At 42.8% G+C, this 19,294-nt stretch overlaps 1 protein-coding gene across 1 annotated transcript; it reads right to left on the reverse strand.

Moving 5' to 3' along the window:
- Positions 1-7,088: 7,088 nt before the first annotated feature.
- LOC147141446 (aquaporin-1-like) lies at positions 7,089-10,951 on the reverse strand. The gene is made up of 4 exons (XM_086043120.1): positions 10,003-10,951; positions 8,848-9,009; positions 8,669-8,749; positions 7,089-7,571 (listed from the first exon to the last, which is right to left on the reverse strand). Exons 1-4 carry the CDS (start codon positions 10,357-10,359, stop codon positions 7,392-7,394), a joined length of 780 nt encoding a protein of 259 aa, XP_085899246.1. The 5' UTR covers positions 10,360-10,951; the 3' UTR covers positions 7,089-7,391.
- Positions 10,952-19,294: the final 8,343 nt, after the last annotated feature.

Genomic DNA, 19,294 nt, shown 5'->3' on the forward strand with positions numbered 1-19,294 from the left:
AAAAAACAGTAAAGTTCAGTCAATGGACCAATGTCGATTTTAATCTGCAACTTCTCTACTTTTAGTGTATTTGTGTACAATGATCACATTTACGTTATAATAACTGCAATGAAACATAAATAAAGCTTTATTCATGTTTCAGGAAAATGTGTTGACTTGCGGTCCACGTAGAGCCACTTTAGGCCTGCTGGTAGCAGTGTTGCACACAATAAAAAACTCATGCATTATGCCTGCGCTGCAAAAATACAAATTAGTTGACCTGTAAAACGAGTAAAAAATAAAGCAATATTTTACACTTCATAGCTTCAAATTTTCATAGGTAGAAACTTAGTTATGCAATGAAGTCGGAAAGGGTGAACATTGTCGCAAACTCCAAACTTAATTAGCAGGAACAATAGTTCAGCGCACTGTCAGTTGTTCCAGGTGCAACATGTTATTATCAATGGAATCAGAAAGGAATATACTCACACAGTCACACTATTGCCTATTAGCTCGGAATAGCAACTTTAAATGCAACGAATAATTGGTTATTGGCTGGAATCTGTAATCAAGGCAAGTGTACTTTTTTTTTCATGCTCACCAATTAACACAGCAACAGGGTCAAAATGACACTGAAACAAAGCACATGAAGAAACACTCCAAAATAGAAGCTATTAGTAGAAAATGTAGACTCATAGGATGACACAATGAGGGAAAATATATAATTTTTGCTTGAAAATCTTGAGAAAAAAAACACATCTAATCACCAAATACGTTCTTTGTTTTTTCCTAGCCAAAGCTTTCATGTAAAAGAACAACCACAACAATCACAACAAATGCACTGCATGGTCAGATATTTTCTTGGACATCATAAATTCATAAGGAAAAAAATCATTTAGAACAAACCACATATTGTTCATATTGGAGGCCACAATGACGACGTTCCTAATTTGAACTTATTCTGTCAATATAACCACACAGGAAAAGATGAAATTGAATGAACATTTGTACATGTATATTAAAAAAAAAAAACATTAAAATGTGAATGTAAAAAAAAAAATCCCCCCCCCCATTCACTATCATTGACAAGTACCCTTGTCGCTTACTGTTGCCTGAAAACCTCAGAAGCTTTCATTTTCTGTTGGTCAAGAGGATTTACATTGGATCTGGTTGAACACGGGCTCAAAGCCGAATAGCATCCCTCTTCCCCCTGCCTCTTTTGGTCTCTCTCTCTCTCTCTCTCTGTTTTCTCACCGCTTTGTTATTTCTAGATTCATATAATGGGAGCATCTCCCAACACTCCCCCATGTTTCACCAGGCCCGGAAATAATCAAGCTCCGCAATCCCGAGGGCCAAATTATTTGCAGAACGACACTCCGGGACAAAACCAGCACGGGGCAACAAAAAGAGCATTGTGCGCTCGGTGGAGGACAAACTGCAAAACAAGTTTGCGTACACAATGCTGCGACCTCCACCGGGGTTGAGCACACTCAGGAATTAGACGTTGATCACACGGCACCCATAAAACATCACACGGAGATGTTTTGTGTCATATCAGGGCCAGGACGGGCTTAGTGTAATTGTGGATATTACATTTTTAAAGTCCATTGCAGTTTGTTTGGTTTATGAGGATTCAAATGCGGATTGAGGAAGCGTTTCCATTGAGCAAAATCGCGATCCACTGGACACTTCAGCTCAGCAAGCATCTCAAGGGTTAACGTCACAAGTGCGCCTTGTAGTTTTCTTTGGATTTTTTTCACGAGAAAAAAAAAAGTGTCATGTGGTTGAGGAAAAGTGTGATAACCATACAATTGGAAATGGTGCCTTCAGGTAAAATAGGAAATGAATGCAGGTGGCCTGCATCACAGTGAGAAGATGTTCTAATTATTCGCTGTCCTTCCAGCCTGCGAGTAATTTTCCATGTTGAAGGAGGCACTAAGCGAAGCTTGCACTTGGACACCAAACTGCGTTGGCGCCACGTCGTAAAAAGGATTCGGGACACCGACACGTTAACGATCACCTGGCACATCCCGCAGCCACGATGTTGTGCGGCGCGGACGCGCACCCGAGCGCGGGGCACCTCAGGGTGACAACTGACCTGATTGATGCACAATGAAGCACATCAACAAGCTATTGGTTCGATTTCAACAACCTTGGCTGGATTAACGTCAGAGCCAAACGTGTTGAGAAATGCTCCCAAAGTCATTGGAAAGTTATTCAATGATTAGCTCGCCGTGCGTGCACACATTAAACACTCATAAGCCATAAAGAACAACAAGGAGGGGGGGGGGGGGGGGGGGGGGGATGATGGGAAGCACATTTGTGTGCACCGATGGAGAAAGGACACGATCGCAAACAAACTCTCCAAAACACGACCTTTTTAAGTGTTATGATAATTTGCTGAAAGTCACATTAGGTAGACAGCAACTAGTAGGCAGCGTACACAGCGTTGACTGTGAACAACATTCACAAATGATAGAAATGGTCTTTTTGAAGGTGAAAATGTTCCACGTGCTTCAGCGTTCTTGTCTGTTGCCACTCTCACCAGCGTGTTAATATTCCGCACCATTAAGCAGGACAACCATCAGGAGTAAAGTCTTGTTGTCGGGGCAACAGAAGCAACTTAAAGTACAACATGAATGAATGGATGAAAGCCTGCCTCAGTCTTCTCCTTTTCCGCTGCTTGCGTCCACTTTTACGAGCCAGCTGTACATCCTACATTGTACAGTAAATGCTTTCAAATGCTCTTTCCAAGTGTCCACAATACAATTGCAGATTTACAGGATTGTTTTGTTCATATGGTGGTTCAAAATCCTTTTGAGTGCACAAAGAAGCAGCTGCATGCTGCTGAGGAACATGTACTCGGCTCATCTTTTTGCCAACTGGAGAACCATTTGTCGGACACAAATTAACTTTACTTCCTCCAGTTTTTCATCTGATCGCAGCACTTTCGCCCAATAGTAATCAAAATAATGATAATAGTAATGCATCCGATTTATATGGCGCTTTTCTGGCAAGTCAAAGACTTTGCGGGATCATTTAAATGAATAGTTCACAAAGTGGGATCCCAGCATACTTGGAGAGCACAAGATGTAAACTGGGCTGTGGGGAATATCATTTGCAATCAATTATTACTATGGAACCTTGGAACCTTTTCTGTCTGACTAAAACCAAATCATAGGAAACCCAAAGTCAAGCCTTCAAAATAAAAGCTTTCCAGTATGAAAAGAGTTTCACCACACTTTCTTTAGCCACGTGGTTGCTTATTCAGCAGTAGCGCTCAAAACTATTTTGCACTTGTTCATTGAATCCAACCGTTAAGTGCGGCCAAAGAAAGTCTGGTGAAACTTTATTACAGTGCATGCTTTTATTTTGAAGGCCTGACTTTTCAAAAGACATATTAAGCAAATGAAACTTGAGCGTTGCTATGCACGTCAAGAGGGGGTTTTGTCTCGACAGATATAAAGATTTGTTATTGATATTGTTACGATAAATTCAAATGAACTTTCGAGTTAAAATTATGAACATACTGAAGCAATGACTCCTCCATATCTTAAAATGAGTAGAGCAAAAAAAGTCCTCTTTTTTCAAGAACAAAATGCATATTTCTTTGAAAACAATCCTGTTTTTTTTTTTTTATTTATTTATTTTTTTTAGAATAAAAGGCTCTCACCCGTTGCCTTTTGCGATTGCGAAAGATTTGACGACACTTGATTAGATGTTGACTGTCAAGCTGAAGGCCCGTCGCCTGTCGGCCTACATGTGGCGTCTTGAACAGCAGGACCTTGCAAAACTTCAAAATGTCTGTCCATTACGGCGCAGTGTGTTACCAACTGTTATCTTGGTACAGAGGTCCCAATCGCCTTGAGATCATGAACAAGTTCCTACCGTGTACTTGATTGATTCCTAGAACAGGTGTTGAGTTTGATTGTTGATTGTGCGCGGCTGTGTGCCTGCCACATGGGCGCCGGCCAATCTGAGGGTGGTTGGGGATCAAATGTGGATTTCGCCTCATAAAATGCACGACATTTTGTAACCTTTGTCTGTGTAGTCTCTTCTTTTTGAGTTATATTTTATTACCGTATTCCATAAACAACCATAAAAATTGGGAGACTAAAATTGTTGAAAGTGAGCAAATTGTATTTACTAAACATTCTTACTATATATATATATATGCTTACCATACTTTCTGATGATCATGCTGTTTTATTTTAAAACACATGCATTACATATATTATAATTTACATAAGGTGGAGATAAAAAATGACTTATTGAGGACCTATTAAGATAAGATCAAATAAGATAACCTTTATTATCCCTACAATCAGTCAATTATTAAGTGCACATGAGCGCTGCTTTGAGTATAGCGTAGACTACGACAATAGACGGGAAGTTGCACAAAAAAACACTTGCGGCCATGCACCCGCCAATGAGGACTTTCCTGTTGGAGGTAAAGGTTGACAAATGCTTGGCTGGTGGTTTTTTCTCACATGTTGCCTGTGTAGCCTTGAAGAGGACACATCAGTGGCATGCTGCTGTGAAGGAAACGGAGCCGTTTGAATTCATGACAAGGAAGCCAGCCGCCATTTGTCTTATTTGGGTAGTGGGGGGGTGGAGGTCAAAAGTGCATTTAGCATTTTGGGCAAAAAAGGCAACATACTGCCCCATGCACTTTGTTTACTTTTTATTTCCACCGCCGTATTTGTATCTGTCATTTTGTAATGATGCATTAAACACGAATACAATTCAAAATTCATTTGAGAAATCTTTTGGTTTTTTTTCTCCATTTTTATTATTTATGTAAACTAGAGTCGTACAGAAAAAAAATGTGATTTGTACAGTGAAGGATCTGTACCGTATTAGAGTCAGGATGGTCACTAGCAACTCTAAATGGAGGACTTTAGAGTAAATTCCAACAACAGAATTTATGCGAAAATGCTCATGGACATTGTGGAATTCAACCTAAAATTTCAAAGCTAGGAAAAATGCTAGTGCTAATTTGTCAACGTCGGTCATCAGAAACGCTAACGGAAGCCCGTTTAAAATTATAGTCGGACCGGCCTACAGGCGATTACTATTTGGTCCGGTCGGACAAAATGGCGGATAAAGGAACAGCGGAAGTGTACCCCGGCTGTAGGCGAAAATCAATAAATGGACCGCAATTTTTTAGTAATGTGCCCAGCTCTGCACAAGAGTACAGTTGAGGAAAAATACGTCTATAAAGTCATACAATTTGTAGTACCGCCAACTGTTTTGCGAAAATACGTCTCGAAAGTCAAACATCCTTGTTTGACGTTTTTGGAGTTCTATCAATACTTTTGTGAAAAAGAAAAAGCACCCTATTTTTAACATACCAGAATCGATACGAGCCAAAGACCCAGTAGAGATGAAAAAAAAGGTCATTGTAAACAGAGCCTGGAGGGATGCCAGGTTTTCCGAGAACTGTCAAAGGCCCCCCCCCCCGCCACCGCCATCCCATTGGAGCCCCTCATTGCTCTGTGCATGATGCATCCAGGCGAGAGTGCAAGCGTACAACCGTGGACTAAAAGGTTTCTGTTTGTGAATTTGTCACTATTTTGAAATGAAGGAAAATCACCATGGTGTCAAGCCATCCTCGGCGACTGAGTGGCCATTAGGCGGCCTTCCCTGGGGTGCGCTGCTTTGAAGGCCGGCCAGCGGAACCCACATCCCCTCCTCGACATCCCCCGCTGGGGCAAAGCTAGTATAAGATCCAGCATACTGGGGGCGGGAAGAAAGCCGTTGCTCGCTCCAACTCCTTCCAATGGCCGTTCCGGAGCGAGCGTCCCAATGAGCTTTGTTATTAAGCGCTCATCTGCTGACTGGCTTTTTTTTTTTTTCTTCTTTCCCAAAGTTGCACTGACTTCCAAAGCCCTGTATTCATTTACGATATCTTTGAATGGAACACCTTCATGCTTCAGAAAACATCCTCTGATGTCCTAGGGAAGCCTCAGCATATACATTAGCGTTTCAAATGGAATCGAACAGGTTTCACAAATGGTGTGGTTTCTTCCATTTAGGAATTAGCCATTCGAAGCAGACTACTCAAGTTTTTAGGGGCCCCCATCGCCCCATTATATGGCACATTTTTAAGGAATCGTTTTGGATGTGATTTTGCAGTATGCCTTGCATCTGGGAAAGGAGAGCCGCAGTCACCAATGCACTTTTCAGTTGGGATTTTCATCTACCGTGTGTCGGTCTCAAAACATTTTCCCGTCGCAAAATGGGGGCTCACTTTATGGTGCACTGTGTCAACCTTTTTATGGTTTTAATTATTTCAACATCAAACATCAATCATAAAAGCGGCACCGAAAAAGAAAGCAGGGTGGCGCTTGTGCGCTTTCAATCGGGCCGAGCATGAGGAGGCTCCAACAGAAAATGTTCGCCAAGGGGGCCCCCCTCTAAAAAGGGTTAATCTGGCCATTGATGAATTTGGCTTGCCAACTGGAAATATTCCAGGAAGCCCCCGGCCCCCTTCTACCTCCATCACAACCTCAATAACAAAGTTGGAAAAGTTGCAAGCATTAACAGTACAAGAAAGAACAGCAATACTTCAACTTGGGTTAAGGCTTTAGGAAGTGGCACGTGTAACGAAGTCATAGTAATTCTTGGACGAGATTTTACTGTCCCCACGTACCCTGTTGACCTGCAGAAGATGGAACTTGGCTTGATTCTGATGCAGGAGTTAAAAATGTATATAATCGTAATTAAAGCTTGACTTGTGACGTGCAAACAAGACAAAAATCAAAATAATTAAAGCTTGAACTGCATGTACAGTCATTTTACTGTCGCACATACCCAGTAGACTTGATTGCATTCCATTCTGAGGCAAGATTTCCCAAAAAGCAAAGGCTACAAAATAATAAGAATTAAAGCTTGACTTGCTACATGCTGAAATATGTTAGTTTAGTTATCGAACAGAACCCAGCAAACCTGCAGTGGAATATCTGGGCTTGATTCTCAGGTGCTCAAACAGTTGAAAGCGTGACGTAATACGGTAAGAAATAATCATTAAAGCACGACCTCCCGTGTAATTTTACAATCTACAACACAACCGCACGTCTTTAAACATGATCAAACCAACAAAGAGGTTTGAGTGAAACAACAAGTGTTTTATTTCTTTAAAAAAGTGACATTTCAATACCGTACAGACAAAAGTGATAAAAGCACATAGAAAAATAATGACACCATATAGAATACTGATAATGGGAGAACATTTCAACACACGCTGATACACTCGCTGCAACCTTGAAGTTGAGGAGCGGGTGCACGTGAGCTACAAAAAGACCCTTGCGGCCTTCGGATCAAATGACGCTAAAACAAACAGCTTTCTTTTTTTTTCCTCTTTTTACAAGCGCATATAGACATGCACGGCGAGCTACGTGCCCGGCCGACTATTTTGGGGCCATTTCAACGGTGGAGGCGTCGTTGGCGCCGTTGACGTCGTAGTCGCTCGCGGGGCCGCTCACCAGCACCCTGATGCGCTCGGGGAAGTCGTCGAACTTGGGCGAGAGCAGGAAGTCGTAAACGAGGGCCGCCGCCACGCCACCGCACATGGGCCCAACCCAGTACACCTGCGGTGGATTCACCGGGGGTCAATTCTCATGCAAATGATGCTAGCATCACAAAGTAATGATAATAATTAAAGCTTCATATGCGACGCGGCACTTGTTATTTTACTATCTTACCTACGCAGGAGCCCGACGGTGGATTAACTGAGGTTGATTCCGAGGCAAGCGTTAAAAAAGTTGCAGGCATAACATAACAACAGTAAGAAGTAAAGCTATTAAATGCTCTCCAGACCAGGGGTGGATACTGGGTTAAATCCAGATGCACAAGTTTAAAAAAGTTGCTCATGTAACAAAACAATCCGAAGAATTAAAGCCTGACATTCAATGTCAACATGCTGAGTGTGTTATATTACCATCACACATCATGGCGGACATTCAGTGGTATGTACAACAAAATAATAGTAAGAGTTCAAGCTGGACCTTTGATGACGTGTGACTTTCTGTGATCTTACCTACCTAGTAAACCTTCAGTTGATGAACTGGGCTCAATTCTGATTGAGTTAAACATTTCAAGCAAAATATAACAATGGTAAGAATTAAAGCTTCGCTATGTCATCCGTACACGATCTTATGTACGCAATACACCTGCAGTGGATTAGTGAGCGAGGCCCATTCTGATACACAACTTTAAAACGCTCCATTCCAACTGCGACAATAACAATTAAAGCTCGACTCGCATGCGATTTTACTCCCTCGCCCAGTAGACCTGCTGCAGATGAATTGCGGTCGATTCTGCGTCGGGGGTTCAAAAGGTTTGAAAAAAACCTAAAATAATTAAAGATGGATTTGCATTTGATTTAGACTGGGACAGATTCTCATGCAGGAGTTCAAATAGATGAAACCATTACACAAGCATTAAAGCTTGACTTATTTAAGTAAGTGTGGAGCATGTTATTTCACAATTTCATAGCACGTGACAAAATAATAATTAAAGCTTTACTTGATGTGTATGTGTGGAGCTTGTGATTTTTTTTTTTTTTTAATCTCAACAACCGTGTGGTCCTGCACTTGATGCACTGGGGTCAATTCTGACGCCAGGGCTTGAAAAGGTGCTAGCGTCCCAAAATAGTCCGAAATTAAGATTTGAATATGTGACATACCCAATGGTTGGCAAAGTCATTCAGGATCAAAGCCGGACCGAAGGTGCGCGCGGGATTGATGCCGCAGCCCGTGTAGCTGATCTGGAATCACACGCAGACACACGAAAAACCCTTAAGCATCCAACTTTTCAGTTTCCCCTCGAAGAAAGAGCAACGCACGGCGGGTAATGCAAACTCACCGCCGCCAAATGTCCCAAGCACACCGAGAGGCCTATGGCCAAGGGCGCCGAACCGGTGACGTCGCGCCTCCGTTTATCAGTCACGGCGATGACACACAGCACCAGCTGGAAGGTCGCCAGTAGCTCGATGCCCACGCCCTGGCTGGGGGTGACGTTGCTCAGCTGAAAAAAAAAAAAAAAACCCCAAAAAAACAACAAGAGACAGTTAGTAGCTTTCTAGTGGCGTTACTAACGTACGCAGTGGGCAGCTATCTCGCCGTGCCAGATGCCGCTGATATTGGCAGCCGCACAAGCCGTGGGACTTTAACTCAGCGCTTGTTTAATGAATAACAGCAGAGCTGAGGAATGAAGGCCACACTGAATATGTCATTTATGACACGTTTGGAGAATTGCATGGCGGGCCGGATCAAATAGTCTGGCAGGCCCTATATGGCCCAAGGGCTACAGATTGCACACTCACTTCTCGCAAAGTTAAAAAGAAACCTTCTCAAACGTTCTCAATTTTTTCTTGAAAAGTGCCACTTTTTTTTTTTTGGTTAAATAAAAAACATATTGTAAATGAGTGGCCTTTTTTCCTTTAATTTTTTTAAATCATAAAAATGGAAATGTTTTTCTTGTAAAAACAGCTTTTACAGTCTCATAAAAGTATTTTTCCCTCCGAATATTACTACTTTATTGATTAAATATTAGCATTTTTTTCGAGTTTGAGTTACAAAAACGGTTGTAAAATGGCAACTTTTCTCATAATAGTACAGCTTTATTCCCTTTAACATTTACCATTTCTTTTCTCATAATTTCCCATTTCAAGATGACCACTTTCTTCCTGTTAGGTCATTATTTTCTTGAAAATTACACTATTTTCCTCATGAAAACAAAAACGTAATTCTCTTAGTAGTTACACCTCTTTCTCGTAATATGAAGACTTTATACTCATTTTGGATATTTTTATTCCTCCAAAAAGTAAATTTGACACATTTTACATACTTGGCTCCCTCCGCAGCGATAAACTCAAGACATTACGGTAAAGCTTCACTTTGCAGCCTGGATTCACGATGTGGAAAACGAACAAAGAATCGACGATTTACTCCAGTAGGATTTTGGCCTATGCCGTCGGCGTGGCTCAGAGCAGAACAGAAAGCGTCTTTTGCCGCTTACCGTATTGAGGCCCAAGGCGGTGGTGTCGGCGGGCCGCGCTCCGTACAGAATGGCGCTGGCGAGGGCCGAGCCCAGCATCTGGGCCGCCACGTACATGACGGCCCGGAACACGCTGATCTGGCAGCTGGCGAGCATGCCCAGCGTGACGGCCGGGTTCAGGTGGGCGCCGCTGATGTGGCCCAGGCTCTGCGCCAGCGTGGCGATGGCCAGCCCGAAGGCCAGCGACACCTTGACCTCTTGACCCGGGTCGCCCGGTTTGCCGATGGCCGCCGCGATGCTGAGGAAGATGAACAGGGTCATGCCCACCAGCTCGGCCAGGACGGCCCTCCAGAACGCCTTGCTCTTGAACTCCCTCATGTGGGTGGCTGCAAAGTGGACCCGCGCGCGCTTGCGTGTGTGCGTGCGTGCGTGCGTATCGAGTGCACAGACCAAAAGCAAGCGGCGTATTTAAGGCGCAAAGGCTGATAATGGTCAGTGGGCGGGCTTTCCAAAACTGAAAGGGCCACACTGAATTAATGAGAAATTGAAAAGACCTCCTCCTTCCGGCCCCTCACCCGCCGGCTCCCAGTCAACTCCACAACTTGGGAAGGGAATAGCAAGCTTGCGCCCCCGATAAGGGCTCAAAAAGTCCAAAACAGAACAGCAACGAGTTAAATGAGCCGCGCGCTTACATACATTTCAGTGAGAGTTGATTTAAAGTGCAAAAAAAAAAAGAAAAAAAAAATCAATTGGCATGAGAAGCAGAACAAAGGTAGTCACACATTAACCGCAAAGACCGGCGCGAAATAATTATTACATGTTGTGTGGGTCGGCGCAAGCAGAGCGAAACGAGGTTTGAGAAAGGAGCAGCCCCCTGCACCTGGAGCCCCCGATGCTGACGTGGGCTGGAGGGAGCGAGGGTGAGATTTTTCCACGGGACAGCAGCCACCCAACGTGAATTTGCTGGATGCACATGTCATGCAATTGTTTGGCACGTGCGTAGGTGTGTGTGCTCACACTTAAAGGGGGACATGTAGGACATGTCTTTATGACTCGTGCTTTGATACAATTGGACTCTTCCAACATCAGAGTGGATTGAAATCCTGACTCCATTGTAAGCGCTTGCCTGCTGTAAGCTTTGAGTTTGTTTTTTCTACTTTGTTTTGAAACTCTCTGTAGCACTTTGATTTCTTTTAAACGTGAAGTGCATTACAAATAAAAGCTATTATTACTTTGTTAGATTCGTTCCGAACAAAAAACAGCCAAACACACAAAAAAAACCCCCAAAAAAACAATCAGCCATAACTTGTTATGCTCCAAAATTAAGACTAGGGTGGAATTTAAATGCTGGAGCGGGTCAAATTTCTCATCAGTGATAGTGCCGCATAGGACCACACATTTCCCAACCAGATATATGACAAAAATGCAAAATACATGCAGACCTGCAGAATATGTGCTCTTAATATATTTCATTTTTGATCATACATTTTTCAATGCATGTATAAAAAAACAAAAACAAAAAGGGTTTGAAGCAAAAAAACAACAACATTTCCACATACTTTAGTTTTTTCCAGAGCAAAGGGCTCTCTTGCATACTATTCAAGGATGGCACAAGACTGTACATGGGTGGAGTTTTCTTTTTTTGGGGGGGTATTTTGGCAGACTTTGAGCCTCAATTAAATCCATCAAAATCACGTCAGACCACCTGCTCTGCAAAATAAGACTGCTTTTGAGAAGTCCAAAATGAAGCCTACTTCTTGTGACCAAATTTGCATTTGCGCTGGGAGTTGTAAAATGATGTGGGGTTTTTTCACGCAAAGTTACACCATAGCGCTACAGTGTCCGTCTAAAATTACAGATTTTTTTCCCCCTCATACTACTATGGCTTATGTGTGTGCATATATTAGTTTTGTTTCCTTAAAATTATTTGAGGAAAGAGAGAAAACAACATCCTTGCTTGGCTCCAGCTAAAAGTGACGCCACCCCACGTTTTACAAGCTTCTAAATGTACAGTACTGTCAGTCCAAGTGAGCCTGCAGTTGTCAGATCAGAAAAAAAAGGACAAAGTGAGGGTTGCCATGCGTTGTTTTGCACATTTTCCCGGACATGCGACGACGGGTGAGCGAACAGAGTGAAGGGTTAAAGGCGGAGGAGCGCCGACCACTCTGAAATGCAGCGACCCGCAAAACCGCCTGTGACAGGCGGGGACTCATTGTACTAATTGCTCCAATGTGTCCTTCACCAACAACAAAAACTGGACAGTATGTCTTCTATCTCTCTTGGCAGAAAAATTAAACAGAAACGAGATGGAGGAGAAGACAAACAGATTCCTCAACCTTCAACTCACTGGCGCCTTAACCATAAATAGTAAGGCATTGATAAATTGGCTTTGGCGCCACCCTGTGGCTCCTTGATGCTAAGGATCTACGTTGAATTGAGTCGCCAACCTTTGTTTGGACAAAAGTAGCGCTTTGCCGCCACATTTCTGAATTAAATATGGATTAATGCTTCTGCAATTTTATGGAATTGTAAAGAATATATATATAACTATGAAAACAATGTAAGTATGAGGGTAAAAAATAATTTTGACAAATCATGGATGTATTATAGAATAAAATTGTAATGCTCTAACATAATTCCTTCAAAATTTAACTCTTTTTTTTGAAAAGGTTTTAATGAAAACAAAAATCTTTTAACTTTTTACAAGAATAAAAACGTTACGGTAAATTGATTAATAATTCTCGCGCTTACGAGAAAGCTTTTCCCCTGCGAACGAGAAACATGTTTTATTTTAATTTTGGTCCTCCCGGGGCTAATACCGAGAGAATAAAATGAATAAAGAAAGTTATTCCCAAGAATAAAGACTTGCGTTGTAATTAAATAAGAAGAATCTTTCGAGAATAAAGTTGTAATGCAAACTTAGCTGAATTTGAACAAAAATGCCATCATTTTGCGATGAAAAAATTTGACAACATGTCTTGAAAGACGCGTTTTACACGCTGCGGTCGGTGCTGCTATTTTGGCTAGCGACGGAGTTCAAACGGCTTGACGAGATGCAGCCGTGTTGTCTCTCCACCAGGGATGACACGTCATGCCGCTCCATCCCGAATGTGCCCGACGCCCTTTATTGCTTCCTCGTTTCTGTCGTCATGTGGCGCCCGCTGATAGTCGTTCCTTCTGTTGTTGTTTCCTGGTCGTCAAAGCGCGTCAACAGACAAAAGGTGAGCTCGCATCCTGCCAGAGGGCATCGAGGTGCTTCTCGTCGTCACATGCTCTCCCAGCCCGCCCCCACGTTTCAATGTACACAGCTACGCCCGGGAACATCCCTGGATGACCTTTGCTTGATAGTCACAACAGCCAAACGGCGACTCAAATGTACTTGCGACTTGACCGGATCCACGGCGGTTCTCAAAACCCAAACGGGACAATTTGGTAAACTTGACATATTAATACTGTGTTACATCACGTCATTTTTGAAAGGTTTTTTTTTTTCCTCCTAAAATTATGACTTTATTCTTGTAAAGTTACAAGCGCTTTATCATAAAATTGCCTTGCGCCCTCAGAAAATTATGACTTTTTTTCTTTCAAGTGTTTTCATATGAAATCCAATAGTTTTCTTGTAATGTTACATCTTAACTCCGCAATATGACTACTTTTCTCTCATTAAATTCAGATTTTTTTTTCCCCTAGGAAGTTACACATTTTTCTCATAAAATTACATACTATGCATTGTTACTACTTTATTCAATCAAAATGATCACTTGAGTCTCATAAAATGACAAATAAATAGTGTGGTTTTTTTTTCCCCAGTTATCTATCTCATAACATTGCAACTACACTTTCTTAACACGAACATTTTACTGTAGTTAAACTCAACTATTTTTTTGTCATGTGACAACTTGAGTCTAAAAATTGACTTTGTGCAAGTTACATATTTTATTTCCCCATTACAAAAAAGCTTCAAAAATTATATATATATATTGTGACTTTATTTTGTTAGTAACATTTTCCCCCCCTAAAATTACAACTTTTTTCTCTTACAGTTACAACTGTTTTCCAGCAAAAATGTACATTTTTCTCTCTCTGACTCTCTGACCTCCAGTGACATAAATAATCAACTAACCCGTGACAAAACATGTCAAATCCGTTACATCCTGCATTTGTTACTCGTGCACCCTGCCCTCCCTCAGTGAGCCCCCCCCCCCACCCCCCCCCCCCCCCCCACCAGTGCTCCTTCACTCTAACACTTAACATCTCTCTTTTCGAATACACAAACCCTCTTCCCATCCTACGGTGGAGGTACCCTCAGTCAAGAAGGGCTCCCCCCCCCTCAAGAAGAACCCTCCCATGAGTTACACTCCCACGATGCATAAACTTGCCCCCCAAGGTTTACACGAAAAACTGTGCAAAGATTACAGATGTCAAGTAAAATGTGATTAAATTGGGGAAAAGCCGAGTAATGGACCTACGGGATAGGCTGACGTTTTTTCCTCCAAAATGCGTTGAATTGTTAAACGCAAAACGTAAGTTGGCAATAAAGGATTTACGTTTTCCATCTAACTGGTGTGCAAGCGAAAGCGTAATTCACAATTACACACAAAATAAAATGATTTAACAGCAAGAAGTCAGCGAGAAGAGATAGGCAAGACCTTTGGAAGACGTCTCTGTCTTATCTTAAGCACTTCAGTGGTGCCGAGTTGTAAAAGATTTGAAAAGTGTGGAAGATAAATGATGTTTTGAAACTAGTGCCTGACTAGCATGCTCTTACAGCACCGTATTTAACTGCTTGTGCCCATTTGAACTCTGTTGCTAACTAAAACCAAGGAGCCTATTTCGTGGATTATTATTTTTTGAACCGATCCTCCGTTATTCAACGGAAGCTCACCTATTCGCTGTTTTTCCTCAGGCCAAAAACATCGACATTATTATTGTGGATTTATTTTAAAATTAAAAAAAAAAAGAAACATATATTTAAAAAAAAACTTTTTGTGTTTTGAAAAAAACAGAAAAAAAACCATCCCCATTATCCTCCCGTTTTTCATGGAAAACGGAAATTGAAAGTTTATCAGCATTTTTGGGGCAAAATATGTTGTTTCAATGTAATAAATGATAAATAATGACAGTAACCTTTAAAAAATGTCATTTGTGTTGAAGAGCTTCAGTGTATTAATCACGACAGAAACAACGAGGCTGTAGGTTTGTGTTTTATGGTGGCCCATCAGCTCTTCATGTCATTCAAATTTGGTAGCCATCAGACAGAAATCTCTAGGATGAGTTTGTCTTTCGAAGATCGGGAAAATAGCCATAAGTTACCCTTACATTTAGAAAATGATGCTACTGGTCTATAGTCTAAATCAATGAACGTCTGATCGACTAGAAACCCAGTAAGGTTCTGCGGTCAGCAGACTCGGCTCAATTAGTGGAGCCTAGAGTACAAAGCAAACATGGTGCATCGGCATTTTGATGTTATGCTCCACACTGCCAACACAACTGAAGTTAGCCCCAAAAGTAAACGCTTTTAAATCCAGATTCAAAATTAAGCCTTTTGATTAAGGTCTTTTAGACATTTCTATAATCAACCCCCCCTCCCCCAGTCAAACAAATGGTGTGCCCCCCCACCCCCCCCAACAAACTATATTCTATTTCACATATTTTGATTATCTCATGCCTCTCTCCTCCGCTCCACTTCTTCCTTAATGTCTTCATGTCTTGCTTGCCCCCTCAAATCTAAAATCTCTCAAGTTGTTTCTCGCGCCATGTTTGTCCCCTCCGCTCTGCTCGGGGCGTCGGCCCGCTGCGACGGGTCGCTGTCTGCGGCCAGCCTCAGGCCCAACTTCCAATCAGCCTTCAGTATGCAAATGAGCCAGCGCTGTCAGTCGGATACGGTAGAAGGTGCTGGAGCACGATGCCCCCCCCTCAACATTTGTGGCTGCCCCCTCACACATGCCTGCCTAGACCCGGAATTGGAATGCACTCTATAAAATAAAGCTTCAAACTGTTTTGAACCAAATTAACGGACTTCCTGTGCCTTTCTGGCATGACTTCTTGAGATTTTTTTCCACACGTACACTCATGATAGGTACGTCCACCCAATTTCATCGCCCTGAGGGCCGATGAAAAAAAAATGTTTTTTTTTTTTTTTTTTTGGGTCAAGATGCCAACATGTATGTACGCTTTAGGAATGTGGACCTGAGGCAACACTCAAAGCCAGAACCTCTTGATTATCAGGCTAACCGCTATGCACTGCACTGTACTGATTGTGTTAGTACAAAACCTTTCATACCTTGCAGTAAATCTTGCTGTCTTCAGCAGGGTGACGAAACGTTGCTTTGGTTATAAACAAGCACTGCCCTGTACGGGGCAGGAAGACGCCCGTGTTTGAAAGGAAAAACCTCCCTGAATGACACCCCCGTTGTCAAAAGCGCATGTTTTACACAAGACCGTCGCCCACGCACACACACACACATTTGAATTTTTAGAGGTACCATGCGGGGAAATGCGAAGTTATTCGGCTGGAGTTCAATGTACAAGCTAATTATTGACACATCACTTGAACGACATTGTACAATTCACATTTAAAGTGAAAGCTCAGAGGGCGGCCATTTTGTCACTCCTTTCGACTGAAGATGACATCGAAGTTGCTCAGGGTTCAGATAACGACCAATCGTGGCTCAGCTTCTAGAATACAGGTGAGCCGTGATTGCTCGTTATCCGAGTGCTGAGCAACTTCGAGCTTCAGTCGACAGACGTGACAAAATGACCGCTCCCGGAGAGGGCTAAAAGTGGGTGCATTTTGCTGCTTAACTTATATTCCAGAAACGCAATATTAATCACAATTTCTTTCTTTTTTTGGGGGGGGGGGGGCCTGCATAGAACATATTCGGGGAAAAAAATATGTTCGGGTTGACTTCGTTGTCATGCTTCTTTGGCAGCCCAAGTGTTGGTACAACTTCAACAATCATGAAAATTTGCAATATCTGCTCGTTCGAAAACGGCTCAAAATCAGTGTTTATTTTTCCGGCCCACGCTTGAAAATGGCAGATCTTCACCCAGCCTAGTTCCCAACTCATGGTCAGAGAAACTCAGTGCGGGGGCAGTACCATGTACATTCGACATTCGCTAACACCTTTTCACAAATGTGTACTTTGAGGAAAAATGACTTGGCTTCATTTCTCACTGAACGGGTTGACGACAGAGACGCAACTATTTGTACAAGCAATTAAAAAGTCAATGTCCGGTCATATGCGTCTCCTTTAAATTGGGATGAATAGCAGTTGAAATGAAAGCTCAAATGTATGTGCAAAAGTATTCACGTGCAGTACGCGGGATGTCTTGACCCGCACCCTTGAGGCGTCTCAATTACATTCTCTGAAATTTGATCTGAAGACCCTCATACAGTATACGAGCGTCGATTTCCATACGATCCTTTCACAACCTTGTCAACAGGTGTACTGGTTCGAAAAATGGGAGAACGCAGCGCATTCTTAGCAGCCAGCACACCGTGTCTTTTGATTCATTTATCAAATACTTTCCATTCCAAAGAGGTTAATGTTATCCCAATTCCTCAGGGGGACGGCAGACTGGCCATAAAAGCCTAATCGAGTCTGGTTATCTTGAAACAATTGGCTCCTTTTATTATCTCCCTGCGGGGACGTGGCGATACTACGCGGGGCACTGAGATTTTATGATGTGTGAAAACATCATAAAAAGTCTTGCGGCATGCTTGCATGTCACGCAAACGGGGGGGATATTGGCTGATATCCGCAGTGGAAACTGTGTCAAAGAGACAGGCGATCTGACGGGGGGGGGGGGGGGGGGGTCTTCTCACTGTGACCCAAATATGGCGGTCTCTGTTGTCGTGGCACCCGAGACCCCTGACGAGGCTTTTCACGCGACGGGCTTTTTGTCTTAACTTTTGTGTCGGATGCACCGGAAGGGATTTACGATGCTTATAAAACGGGCAAAGAAGCACAAAGTAACAATCGCTGTTCCTTCCAATAAAAGCACTTCAGCTTTGTGAGTTTTGTGAGCCTGCTGATCTTTAAACGGCAGCTGCAGATGTAAAGACTTAGCAACATTAGCGCGATAGCATTTCTCCATGCAGACGGGGCTCCGTTGTGAGTCCCTCAGAAGACACATATTTGTTCAAGGGATTGAAAAGTGCTTTCACAACTGTACTTGTTGATGGCAGGTGTGATGGCTTTGGAAATAATGTGTGTGCGCTGGGGGCAGGAACGCCCGGCGAGGCGTCGACCAAATTGACAAACACGCTGAACCAGACCGCCGCCCCGGCACGAAAACGACGATGCTCCCGTTCTTACGCTGAGCGCAGACCCACCTTGTGTCGCCAAATAAGCAAGTGCGTCGGAGGTGAAGCTTCTTTGGCCCCAAACACGCTAGACGAGACTTGCGTTGGCCTGAAAATGAAGTTACCTTCGTTTTTGCGCCGAGCGCATGGGCGCCAGTCCACCAAAAGAGGGCCCCAAGTGGTTTTCATGTCATGAGAAGCCACACTCTTCGACCCGTTCCTGTTACACTTTTCTGCATTGTCCATTTCCCAAAAAGACAAACGAATGACGCGGCTCCTTGCTAAAATGGTTAAGCGGTAATATGCTCATAAATACGTCTTTTATTTTTCGAAAGCCCCCTAATTATCTCCCAACAGCTGAGACTAGCGTATGTCTTCTCAAATGCACCCATTTACTTCTCAAAAGGCCACCCAAACCCACTGAGAATGGTGTGGAGAGGTGAAGAAATATGCCCTTCCCCCGCCATGTCACACTGCAGAATACGAGGATGTTGCCAAACTAAACAAGCTTCTTCACTGATAAGGCGACAGGCATTTGTTAACGCGTCTTCAGAGAATTCCCGACACTTCCTACTCTGAAACCAACCACAACAAAACACCATGGCTTGGATTTTTTCCAAATGAGCCTCAAGTGACGCAAAAGTTGTCAGGAATTTCAAGGTTGTCGTAAATCGAAACGTTCAACAATGCGTGGATCAAACGGCAGGGTTGACGGGAAACTGATTTATCGTGGATCGAAATAAGCCGCGAGCGCTTGCGAAAAGTGTTTGCCGGCCGAGTGAGTTTGTCGCGTAAGAAACATGGCCAAAGAAGAATATGAGGATGTACGGTCAAGTGTGTGGAATGGCAAAAAAAAAAACAGGGTACTAAATACACTCATATCGTACTGATTAAGACAATTCACATTTGATTGACTGAAAATCACAAAAGAATCACAATTTAAGGCAAGGCCTACATTACATTTGAACCAGTGGCGGCTGGTTAATAAAGTGCCACCGGACACGG

The sequence above is a fragment of the Filicampus tigris genome, chromosome 10 (assembly GCF_054856515.1).
Source record: "Filicampus tigris isolate MCC_2025a chromosome 10, RoL_Ftig_1.0, whole genome shotgun sequence".
Classification (NCBI taxonomy): Eukaryota; Metazoa; Chordata; class Actinopteri; order Syngnathiformes; family Syngnathidae; genus Filicampus; species Filicampus tigris.